Raw genomic sequence first — 12815 nt, 5'->3', positions numbered from 1 at the left:
CATCGTATGACATCATCATACACACTTGCATCGACTTTGGCCAAAATCCACTCACTGGTTCACAAGTTAGTGCCGTACCAGAATTTTCACCTAATATGACCTCTGACCTTTGAGCTCTTGACTGCAAAATCTAATCAGTTCATCTATGCATCATTATATATACTTGTACCAAGTTTGACTTGGATCGCTTCAGCCGTTCTTAAGTTATTGTGGTAACTAAAACCCATCACGGACGGACGGACAGACGGACAACACGAAAACATAATGCCTCCGGTGACTTAGACAAAAGAGCCACACTTAAGAGACAAAAGTGCTGTTGCAGCTCTGGGAAGCTAGCACTCCTCTGAGGCAATGGCGCCCAACATATCGTGATCCCGAGACAGTTATTTCATGAGGAAATATGTTTAGTTAGCTCTTTCCACACGTCTAGTGGATAAAATGGGACAAGATGCGTTTTGTAGGGCTTTTAGTAAGGTCTTCATTCCCATATTCTTTCATTTCTTTCACTTATTTTATTTACTTTATTTCACACACAACCCCGCCATGCATGAACGCTCACCAGATTAATGGCGTTACTCGCCAGCAGGAGGAACGAACAGCACCCAGATAATTTGCATATGTACGCCACTTGCCTGTTCAAATGGCATGCCATAAACCAGCCGACTCCTCAACTCAGACCCTCACCACGCTCACCACAAAACAACAACAATGCTCACCATGATCACGATAAACAACTTCCAAAAATCCCCACAACAACCTACGCCTGACCTCTTCACCACAAACTCAACAGTGCTTCCTCTACTTTGCCGAGTGTCATCCGAGCTGAGAGGGCAGCGCAACCGAGCGAGGTGAGCATGGTGAAGCGAGCATTGCCGGGGTCATTGCCGGGTCATCAGCGCTCGGCTTCGACGGTGTTCCACAGTCATTAACCAAATATTTACAGAATTTCTTACACGTACCCCGTTAAGCTATCTCTCATGCATCTTTTCTCCATCTGTGTCTCGTCCACTAAAAGAGCATGAACGATTCACACCTCTCACATCACGTTGCATCACATATTGCACCTCCTGCTCACGCACTGTAGATACCCCAGTATTCGTCCTTCTTCTCCCCTCCTAAGCAATTGGGTTGCATCGGTCCATCGACTGTGCCAGATACAATGAGGTCTCCAACACCCCAAATGCTCTTTCTTTCTCTCCTCTTTCTGAACTCTCTAGTGTGTGTGTGTGTGTGTGTGTGTGTGTGTGTGTGTGTGTGTGTGTGTGTGTGTGTGTGTGTGTGTGTGTGTGTGTGTGTGTGTGTGTGTGTGTCTGTGTGTAGTATAATATAGGATTGTAGAGGTTATTATCTGGTTAACTCTGTTCTGTGTCCTCTTTCTTTTTTGTACATATTTGCATTTCCTTCTCCACACCCACAAATTCCTTGCTGTCCCCTGCTGTACATTTTGTGAATAAACCCTTTTTAATGTGCCACACAACTTTCCTTGCCCTCGTTTTTAATAAATTGCTTTTGTTATAAATGAACCCAGCCAATTTCATCTTTTCCTTCCTTGGTCCAGCATGGTCCACACATCAAATTAGCCGGGAAGTTCTACCCTGATAATTTGCTTTTATTAGCTGGAGCGTACTTGGCAGCTCTGCTCAGCTGCACCTGATATGGTAAGTTTAATGCAAGTACGCATTGATGGCACGAGACCCGAATTGACTCGGCCATCCACATGTAAGGTATCACGCGAAGTAATGTAACCCTACCCAGATTGGCCGTGCCAATCGGTGTTTGTGGGTGCTCAGCAACCTGCTGGTGCATGGAGTTATCTGTGCCTGGTGGCCTCAGGACTGGTTGTTCGAGAGGGACCTGAGAGCTTCCCCTAGTGTAGAGCCTCAAACCCCGAGTCCGGAACAGTACATCGTGTAATTTTTTCAACAGGCAGAAACACACAAACATGAATAGCTTTTTATAGTGTAGATTACGAGCACTTGTAGAGCACCCGCCCTCCGGGCGACATTGTTCCAAGCACGCAACACGTTCTTCTGATGCATACCTATATTTGGGTGGTGTATAGGCAACTGACAGCTGCCTCAATTGCTCCCGAAAAATACAACCCGGGTTACATGCATGAAGCAAAAACATATATACTGCTTGTAATTCAAAACACATCACTGCACTGGAAAATATGAGGACAGGAATACTGTGCATGGGACTTGTGATACCCTACTCTCCTCTCCCCCTCTCCCCTGGAGAGGCGCAACATGACACACATTTACATAGAAAATTTGCATCCCTTCTCCCGTCACCCCCTCCCCCCTTCTCCCGTAACCCCCTAAGTCCACCGGCAAAGATATAAAAAAAATCTCTATACACTATCGGAGTTATGCTGATCCCCCGCAGCAAGTGTGGATGTAATCGGCTCAGAACTGCGTCACAAATAAACAAACACACAAACAAACACAAACATGAAAACACAAAAAAACACAAACAATAATTATAGTAGGGATACGTAACAGGGGTATGCCTCTGATCATTTCATTGGTCGTGGTATCATTTTGAATCCGACTACGACAGCCATCTTTGCCAACATAATGACAAACCTCCCATAATAATAGTTTGCTCCGTTTGCCCAATAGATTGATGAGAAGCTTGCAAAGGAAAGCGATATTGAGCCACTTGCCAACGGAACACACCCCAGTTCGTCATTGCTTGATCCGCTTGGCAAGCGGCTTGTCAAGCGGCCTGCAAAGTGGCTGATACAGAACGGCTGGCTTGGCAAACGATAGCAAGCTGCTTGCTAACGGAACACACCCCCTGGTTACTGGTTGAATATGCAGCTCAGGGGTGTGTTCACTGACCAAGCAGCCAGCTAGCGCTTGCCAAGCCAGAAGTTCCTTATCTCCGGTTTTGAATGGAGTGCTTGCTTAGTGCTTAAGCCACTTGGCGAGCGCTCTACAAGAAACACGACAACTGAACACACCCCAGGAGAGCTTCGGAGGGGTAAAGGGTGGAAGAACCAAAATCTAAAAAGCAGAGGGAGCAATACAATCGATTATATTTTTTTGATGTAATAAAATTAAGTTGGAGAACAAAAACCGAAATAGTACAAAGTTGTTATTTATTTTTTAAAAACACTCCCTCATCCATCAATCAAATTCCCAAGTCGCAGAACCTGCCAAAGTGATGAATTGATCTCATTTTTAAATATGACGAGGATTTGTCATGTGGAGCAAGAGGAAAATGAAAACCAGGCTTACGGAAACTCTTTATGCACAGATTTCGAAGCTCTTCCAAAGACGAGCACGAAGTGAGCTGGTGATTGAGGAACGATCTTCGCAGCAACGTCAATGGTCTGACCGACTGCCGCTGTTCAACCTTCGTAATCCGCATTCAAAGTCCAAAGAGCGATGGGAAACATGTGCACTTGTTCAGGCTGTATGTGTGAAAACAACAGGGGCATGTTTATTTGCCATGTTTCATCACTCAACGAACATGGTGAAAACGATTCCGAGAGGTGCAAAGAAAAACTTCCACAAGAACAATGAACTTTTTCCAAGAGCTGCATGTCCTTAGTGTCTGCACCGAGCCCCAGTTACAGGGCTCGTTTGAAGGAATTGCATGATCCTTCTCAACAATGCACTGATGTGGTAGCAAACAAGCTCAAATGAGCTAAGATCCTCGTCCTCTTAATGATGACGTCATAAAAACGAATATGTCGTCATTGTGATGTATCAGGTTTGCGATAATTTATCTGTGCTAATGCCCGGCTTGATTCCCGCAAACAAAATTCAAACAGCTTTCCTAGTTTCGGAGCTAATGGTATAGGCGATTTCCATTAGCGCGATATTATAACGTCAACTTTTTTTTCTCGGAAGAATTTCCAAAATCGGAGATGGTTACTGTCTGTGTGTGGGCTTTCTACATATGCATGGCAAGTTTCACGAAGATCCGATGAAAACTCTGGGTCGTGAAACAAAAAATGTCAAAAAATAGGAATGACGTCATAAAATTTTATATGACGTCATAGTGATGTGTCATATGTGCGGTAATTCATCTCTGCTAATGCCCTGTTCGATTCCCGCAAACAGACTTCAAAAAGCTTGCCTAGTTTTAGAGATAATTTTTTAGGCGATTTCCATTAGCGGAGATATTTTGACGTCATAACTTTATTTTCTCGGAGGAATTTTCAAAATCGGAGATGGTCACTGTCTGCGCAGGGTATTTTTACATATATATGCCAAGTTTCAGGAAGTTTCGATGAAAACTGAAGGCTGTGAAACAAAAAAGTCCACAAGAACAACAACGTTAGACTTAGAGATCCTCCACGAGGATCTAAAAAAGTCCACAAGAAGAAGATTAACAACAACAACAACGTGAGTAAGACTTAGAGATCCTCCACAAGGATCTAAAAAGTGTAAACGATTCATTCCATTTTTGTAACCTCCCCACGAGGCTTGACGGTTAAGGTGGCTGGCTTTGGATCGTCGGGTCTTGAGTTTGAACCCCTTTTGGTCCCATTTAATAACACCATGTGGGGTTGACAACCTGTGATCCTTCCGAGGTGGGCAAAATGAGGACCAGCTTAATGGGGTAAAAAGCCATTTGAGTACCTTGGGTCGGAGTTGCGACCCGACCAGATGGATTGCAATCCTAAACCAATGAAACCGCCTCAGCAAACCGCCTCTTTGTGACTCACGACGTTAAAGGAATGCTTGGTTTACCTCCCCGCGAACATGATTAACCATTTTTAGAATCCGTGACAAGTTTGAAACTGATGGACAGTGAGTAGTTAGATGCTAACGTTGAACATTTGAACATCTGTGCAAGTAAATGTAACCAACCTTTTGTCCACACACTGAACATTGCTCCGCTTTGTGCAATGTTTTTTTTTAATGTCGACACCATAAGAGAGCCATTTGTATCTATGTGTGTGTGTGTCTGTGTGTGTGTGTGTGTGTGTCTGTGTGTCTGTTTGTGTGTCTGTGTGTGTGTCTGTGTCTCAGGGTGTGTGTGTGTGTGTGTATATCTCAAGGTGTGTGTGTGTGTGTGTGTGTGTGTGTGTGTGTGTGTGTGTGTGTGTGTGTGTGTGTGTGTGTCTGTGTATGTCTGTGTGTAGGTGTCTGTGTCTCAGGGTATGTGTGTGTGTCTTTGTGTAGGTGTCTGTGTCTCAGGGTGTGTGTGTGTGTGTGTGTGTGTGTGGGTATCTCAAGGTGTGTGTGTGTGTGTATGTGTGTGTATGTGTGTGTGTGTGTGTGTGTGTGTGTGTGTGTGTGTGTGTGTGTGCGTGTGTGTGTGCGCGTGTGTGTGTGTGTGTGTCTTTGTGTAGGTGTCTGTGTTGCCATTTTTCTCAGAGATGGCTGAACAAATTTTCGACAAACTTTCAGGGGTTCGTCAGTGAGTCCCAGGGAGTGATTTAAACCAAAAAATTGAAATATTTGAAAGAAAAAAAAAAACTCGATTTTTTGGGGGGATTAAAAAAAAGATTCGCTCAATCATGCCGAAACCTTTTTGATTAATGACAGTTATATTCAAGTACACATACACATTAAAAAAAAAACAATTACCAAATATTTAAATACAAATAAACCACTTCCGGAAGTGCTCAAAGTTAGCAGGACATCTTCTTCTTCCTGAATGGCACCACATTTAGAGATTGGGATCAAACTTAACCCAGAAACATCAACGGCACATTCACTAGCATCCTTTTGATGAATAACATCAAACTCCACTTGTAAGGTAATGCTTTTACAATGCCTCTTCACCAATAATATACAGCGTGTTTACAAAGACGTGTTACCCCCTCCACAGAACATGACAAATGAATATAATGAACACAGAAGAGGTATAAGCGTAAATTATGAATACACAAAACTTTATTGTCCAAAAAAAATCAGAATATTAACATAAATACAAACATAAACACAAACGTATACATAAATGTATACATATACGGAAATATATACATATACATAAACATATACATAAAAATATACATATACATAAACATAGATATAAACATCTATATATATATATATATATATATATATATATATATATATATATATATATATATATATATATATATATATATATATATATATATATATATATATATATATATATATATATATATATATATATATATATATATATATATATATATATACATATATATATATATATATATATATATATATATATATATACATATATACATATATACATATATATATATATATATATATATGAGCCTGGTGTTGGCGCAGTGGTTAGGGCAGCGGCTTGGGATCCAAGAGGTCCTGAGTTCAAGCCCCGTTGGGCCACTGAATTAATACACCAGGGGGTTGACTCAGCCTGTCATCCTTCCGAGGTCGGTGAAATGAGTACCAGTATACTGGGCCGGTGTATACCCCGGTTAAAATAGGTGTACCTTATCCCTGTGTCGTAAGAGGCGACCAGGGTTGCGTCAGGAAGGGCATCCGGCGTAAAACATGTGCCAAATCACTATGCGGATCATGCGGATGATTCGCTGTGGCGACCCCTAAAGGGAGCAGCCGAAAGAAGAAGAAGATATATATATATATATATATATATATATATATATATATATATATATATATATATATATATATATATATATATATATATATATATACACAAAACGTACCAGGGTAGAGGATGATTGAGGGAAGGGGGGTAACGAGACTTTTAACCACGCTGGACAGTGCACAGTAGATTTCTCGATATGTGAAGTGATGTTACGATCTCTTGGCTTCAGGTCTCATGGTCACTTGATAGTTGCAATGCCACGAGGTTCCCGCAAATCTCATAGGATTGGGAGTTGGACAGGTGACCATGATGGGCCATTATAATATCTCTCTGTAGTGCTTAAGCCTTTGTAGCTACGTGAAGGGTAATAATACATGATCCCCGACCCCATTCCTTTGTGGGCGTAGGGAAATGTTTTAGTCCCCCCCCCCGGCCAAAAAAAATACCGGGTAACACTGGAAAATGCCGGGTACCCCTGCTAGTACTTTATATTGTGTACATCAATCTCAAAAGCCTGGTGTTGGTTTAACGGTTAGGGTGGCTGGCTTAAGATCTTGGGGTCTTGAGTTCAAGCCACTGTGGCTCAATTTAAATAACACCAGGTCTGCCATCCGTCCGAGGTCAGCAAAATGAGTACCAGCTTGATGGTAACAGTGAGCATTGCATCAGTGGCACAGCTGCGCCCCCAGAAAATGAGGCGGCCAGCAGCCACACTCTGCACATGAATAAAAAAAGACAACCTATCTCAGGACCAATCGCCAAATTGGTGATGCGACGACACGGTAAGAACTAAAACTACACGGTGGAACTTCTCCATGATTGTGGCTGCGGTACATTGATCACACATTCGTGATCTTAAAAGAAACAAATATTGAAAAATTTTCACACAAAGCTCAAATTAACAATGCCAGCAATAGAATTCATGTGTGAAGTAGAACAAACTGGTTCTCTACCATTGTTGGACGTTCACATTTCCAGGGACAGAAACTGTAAGTTACACAAGAAAGTGTATCATAAACTCACCCACACAGACAAAGTATTGGACTACTGAAGTGGCATCACAGCTGTAACAAAATAAGTTGTGTTCGCAGATTAGTTGACCATGAAAAAACACACTGCAGTGACCACGAACAACAGCAAATGGAGATAATGTACATCACTCTACTGTGAGAAAAACCACTGTATACATGTATATATAAAAAACCATGTATACACACAAACACACATATATATATATATATATATATATATATATATATATATATATATATATATATATATATATATATATATATATATATATATATATCATACATATTTATATATACAGTGGGGAGAACAAGTATTTGATACACTGCCGATTTTGCAGGTTTTCCCACTTACAAAGCACGTAGAGGTCTGTAATTTTTATCATCGGTACACTTCAACTGTGAAAGACGGAATCAAAAACAAAAATCCTGAAAATCACATTGTATGATTTTAAAATAATTAATTTGCATTTTATTGCATGAAATAAGTATTTGATGCATCAGAAAGACAGAACTTAATATTTGGTACAGAAACCTTTGTTTGCAATTACAGAGATCAGACGTTTCCTGGAGTTCTTAACCAGGTTTGCACAGACTGCAGCAGGGATTTTGGCCCACTCCTCCATACAGATCTTCTCCAGATCCTTCAGGTTTCGGGGCTGTCGCTGGGCAACACAGACTTTTAGCTCCCTCCAAAGATTTTCTATTGGGTTCAGGTCTGGAGACTGGCTAGGCCACTCCAGGACCTTGAGATGCTTCTTACGGAGCCACTCCTTAGGTGCCCTGGCTGTATGTTTCGGGTCGTTGTCATGCTGGAAGACCCAGCCACGCCACATCTTCAATGCTCTTGGTGAGGGAAGGAGGTTGTTGGCCAAGATCTCGCGATACATGGCCCCATCCATCCTCCCCTCAATACGGTGCAGTCATCCTGTCCCCTTTGCAGAAAAGCATCCCCAAAGAATGATGTTTCCACCTCCATGCTTCACGGTTGGGATGGTGTTCTTGGGGTTGTACTCATCCTTCTTCTTCCTCCAAACACGGCGAGTGGAGTTTAAACCAAAAAGCCCTATTTTGGTCTCATCAGACCACATGACCTTCTCCCATTCCTCCTCTGGATCATCCAGAGGGTCATTGGCAAACTTCAGACGGGCCTGGACATGCGCTGGCTTGAGCAGAGGGACCTTGTGTGCGCTGCAGGATTTTAACCCATGATGGCGTAGTGTGTTACTTATGGTTTTCTTTGATACTGTGGTCCCTGCTCTCTTCAGGTCATTGACCAGGTCCTGCCGTGTAGTTCTGGGCTGATCGCTCACCTTTCTCATGATCATTGAGGCTCCACGAGGTGAGATCTTGCATGGAGCCCCAGACCGAGGGAGATTGACTGTTATCTTGAACTTCTTCCATTTTATAATAATTGCACCAACAGTTGTTGCCTTCTCACCAAACTGCTTGCCTATTGTCCTGTAGCCCATCTCAGCCTTGTGTAAGTCTACAATTTGGTCCCTAATGTCCTTAGACAGCTCTCTGGTCTTGCCCATTGTGGAGAGGTTGGAGTCTGATTGATTGAGTGTGGACAGCTGTCTTTTAAGCAGATAACGAGTTCAAACAGGTGCAGTTAATACAGGTAATGAGTGGAGAATGGGAGGGCTATTTAAAGACAAAACTAACAGGTCTGGAAGAGCCAGAATTCTTACTTGTTGGTTGGTGATCAAATACTTATTTCATGCAATAAAATGCAAATTATTATTTAAACATCATACAATGTGATTTTCAGGATTTTTGTTTTCGATACCGTCTTTCACAGTTGAAGTGTACCTATGAAAAAAATTACAGAACTTGACGTGCTTTGTAAGTAGGAAAACCTGCAAAATCGGCAGTGTATCAAATACTTGTTCTCCCCACTGTATATATATATATATATATATATATATATATATATATATATATATATATATATATATATATATATATATATATATATATATATATATATATATTACATATACATATACAATCATACACACAACACACACATATATATATATATATATATATATATATATATATATATATATATATATATATATATATATATATATATATATATATACATATACATATATACAATCATACACACAACACACATATATATATATATATATATATATATATATATATATATATATATATATATATATATATATATATATATATATATATATATATATATATATATATATATATATACGCCTGGGAAGCCTGGTGTTGGCTTCCAAATTAGCATGGTTGGCTTCGGATCCTAGGGTCCTGAGTTTGAGCTCCGTTTTTCCACTGAATTAACACCAGGGGGTTGACTCAACCTGTCATCCTTCCAAGGTTGGCGAAATGAGTACGGTCATTGTACTGGTTCCGGTGTATGCCCCGGTTAGGCCTCAGTCACATTTGCTCTATGGCGAGGATAAGGCGGCCGTATGCCCTCTGAATTGACAGAAATGTGCGGCGGCCGCAGAGAAACTGAGGTGGCCTCAGGGTGGCCCTACACCATTTGGCTATATTTTACAGGTCGTAGGGGCGCCGTGGAATGAAATCGCAGAGTTATAACTTTTTTTCATTTCTACGCTCGCCGAAGCAATTAGACAAGCCAAGCTATGATGTAGATATGTTCCACATCGACCGTACGTAGGGCGTACGGTGGGCTTGCGTTATTTGTGCGGCTGCTGTAAGCTCTTCTCAATGAAAAATGAATTTTCCCAACCCCAAAAAATTACGGCGGCCACACTATTTCCATGGTCGCCATACGGTGGCCTTGCGGTCTGTGTGACTACCTGCGGGCAACGCAGAGTTGACGCACGGTTCCCCTACGCCCGCCATCCACCTACGTATGGCCTCCGTGGCAGTCTGCGTCGACCTTGCCTCCACCGTGCGCTACCGCTAGAGATCGGAGTATAGTTGTTTGCCTATACACAGTGGTGCCCCCAGAATCCCAATTTAATTCGTTCCAGGAGGCTGTTCGGATTGCAAAAAGTTCAGATTCAAAAAATATTTTCCCAATAAGAAATAATGGAAAGTGAATTAATCCGTTCGTGGACCCAAAGAAAACCCCCTTTCAAGACACTTTAAACTGAAATTCCCCATGTTTAAGGTAAAATAGGATGAGTAAATGACCTTCGGTGGCGGTGTATTGTATGTAAACTGGTACAATTGCCACATCCAAAGGCCCATACAGGCCCGAGCTCCGGCCTGGGTTCCGATCACGCGCGCACTCTACGAGAGCGCTGCCCCCAGGGTAACTCATCAAACATAATGCCCGCAGAACCACAATCACTTTCATCAAATGCATCGGGCTGACGTAATCATTGATATTAAAAATTACAACCGGTTTTGCTGTGAAACCATGTGATCGGATTGCATTTTTTGTTTGTAATTAAAACACAAGATGATTGAAAAAAAAAATGAAGGTGAAAACACGAGGTAAGGCCTAAGTCACATTTGGCTCGGCGCCCGGAGGATCCACAAAATGTACGGACACTCGCAATTATAAAGTGGCCGCAGTATTTCCACGGTCACACAATGCAGCAGTCACACATGTTTTTATTTTTCGGGTAGCCGCACGGCGTGTTTATAAATTGTGGAGACCAAAAACGTGGGGGTGCCGTAATTTTTTGGGGGTTGGGAAAATTCATTTTTCATTAAGAAGAGCTTACGGCAGCCGCACGGAAAACGCAAGCCCACCGTACGCCCTACGTACGGTCGACGTGGAACACATCGACGTCATAGCTTGGCTTTGTCGAATTGCTACGGTGAGTGTAGAAATGAAAAAAGTTATAACTCCGCAGTTATAATTCCACGGCACCCATACGGCCTGTAAAATATAGCCAATCGGATTCTGGGGGACCACGGTATATTATAGTTATAGTATATATACTGGTATATTTTTATTTCAGTAAAAAAAGGACTGGTATGTATACCCACTCGTTACCGTCCGTCTGGCCGCACGTTCACCTTAGGCCCCCTGCGGTCGCCTTGCGGGCACCCTGAGGTCTCCTTGCGTCTGCCTTGAAAATTATATTGCCGCCGCAGGGACGCCCTAAGGTCACCGTGCGACATCACATCAAAGACCGTACGGCACCCCCACGTTTTCGGTCTCCACAATTTATAAACACGCCATGCGGCTCCCCGAAAAATAAAAACAAGTGATTGCTACATTGTGTGACCGTGGAAATACTGCGGCCGCCGTAGAATTGCTAGTGGCCGCAGATTTTGAAGACCCTACGGCTGCCGTGGCAAATGTGACCTTGGCCTTAGAATGGGTGCACCATATCTCTGTGTGTCGTAAGAGCCGACCAGGGTTGGCGTCAGGAAGGGCACGGCCATAAAAAAAAAACATTGCCTCAAGAAGGGAACCATGATTGCATGGAGCCTACAAAAAGCTAACCCCAGCTCAGCAGGGTAAAAAGACTGGATTTTTTAATGCCTGCTGTTGGCTTAATGGTTAGGGTGGTGGGCTTGGGATCCTGAATTCAAATCACCCTTTTTCTGTTGACTTAATAGCAGGTGGGGTTGACTCTGCCTGTCATCCTGAGTTCGGCAAAATGAGTGCCAGCATGCTGGTGTAGTGTCGGAGTGGCATTCTGTCCAGGATTGTACCCAATAACCAAGGAGACTGCTTTGGCAGCACCAATGCTCTGCACAACCTATGGTCCCAATTGACGTCATGTATCTGTATATATATATATATATATATATATATATATATATATATATATATATATATATATATATATATATATATATATATATATATATATATATATATAGTTACGGCTGTGGAAATTCGCAATCCACCATAAAGGACCTTAGATCAGTTATGACGATAAGTAATTGTGTAGTTAGATTTTCCCACCGTTGTTTAAAGGGAATTTCCGTATTCATCCGGGCTGCGACGCTTTGAGATAGCCATTTTTCTTTGTCTATCATTATTTTGGACCAATCACCCCCCAACAACCAAATCGCCACCACCAACAACGCCCCCGAACAACTACACCAAACCGCCACTACCTTCACCTCCACAACCATCGCCTCACCCCCATTCTCAAACGACGCCTGCTAACAACCAAACCACCACAGCAAACCCCCCACCACCTTTGCCTTTCTCCTTCCACAACCATCAACCACACCACTTGTCAACACCGAATGTCATGCTCTCCAGGGCCTGTTCGGTGATTGTTGCCGAACACGTCAAGCCGCGAG

The 12815-nt window shown here is 42.2% G+C and overlaps 1 protein-coding gene and 1 long non-coding RNA gene across 3 annotated transcripts in view; one reads left to right on the top strand and one right to left on the bottom strand.

The window, feature by feature from the left end:
• LOC147035190 (uncharacterized) overlaps nt 1–3399 on the bottom strand; it is a 118925-nt gene extending 115526 nt beyond the window's left edge. Inside the window, exon 1 of one of the 2 annotated variants that reach the window (XM_085895080.1) lies at nt 3246–3399. In XM_085895080.1, coding sequence (XP_085751206.1) covers nt 3246–3378 — 133 coding nt within the window. In that variant the 5' untranslated portion in view covers nt 3379–3399. The remainder of the gene's footprint in view (nt 1–3245) is intronic. The other variant, XM_085895089.1, reaches the window with a different exon arrangement.
• LOC147035189 (uncharacterized) overlaps nt 1–12815 on the top strand; it is a 54295-nt gene that overhangs the window by 18236 nt on the left and 23244 nt on the right. The window lies entirely within an intron of this gene.

The sequence above is a fragment of the Eptatretus burgeri genome, chromosome 1 (genome assembly GCF_056783735.1).
Source record: "Eptatretus burgeri isolate ZD-2024b chromosome 1, Ebu_testis_v1, whole genome shotgun sequence".
Lineage (NCBI taxonomy): Eukaryota > Metazoa > Chordata > Myxini > Myxiniformes > Myxinidae > Eptatretus > Eptatretus burgeri.
The sequence above is the reverse complement of the archived record's forward strand: the minus strand, read 5'-3'. Positions and strand labels throughout refer to the sequence as shown.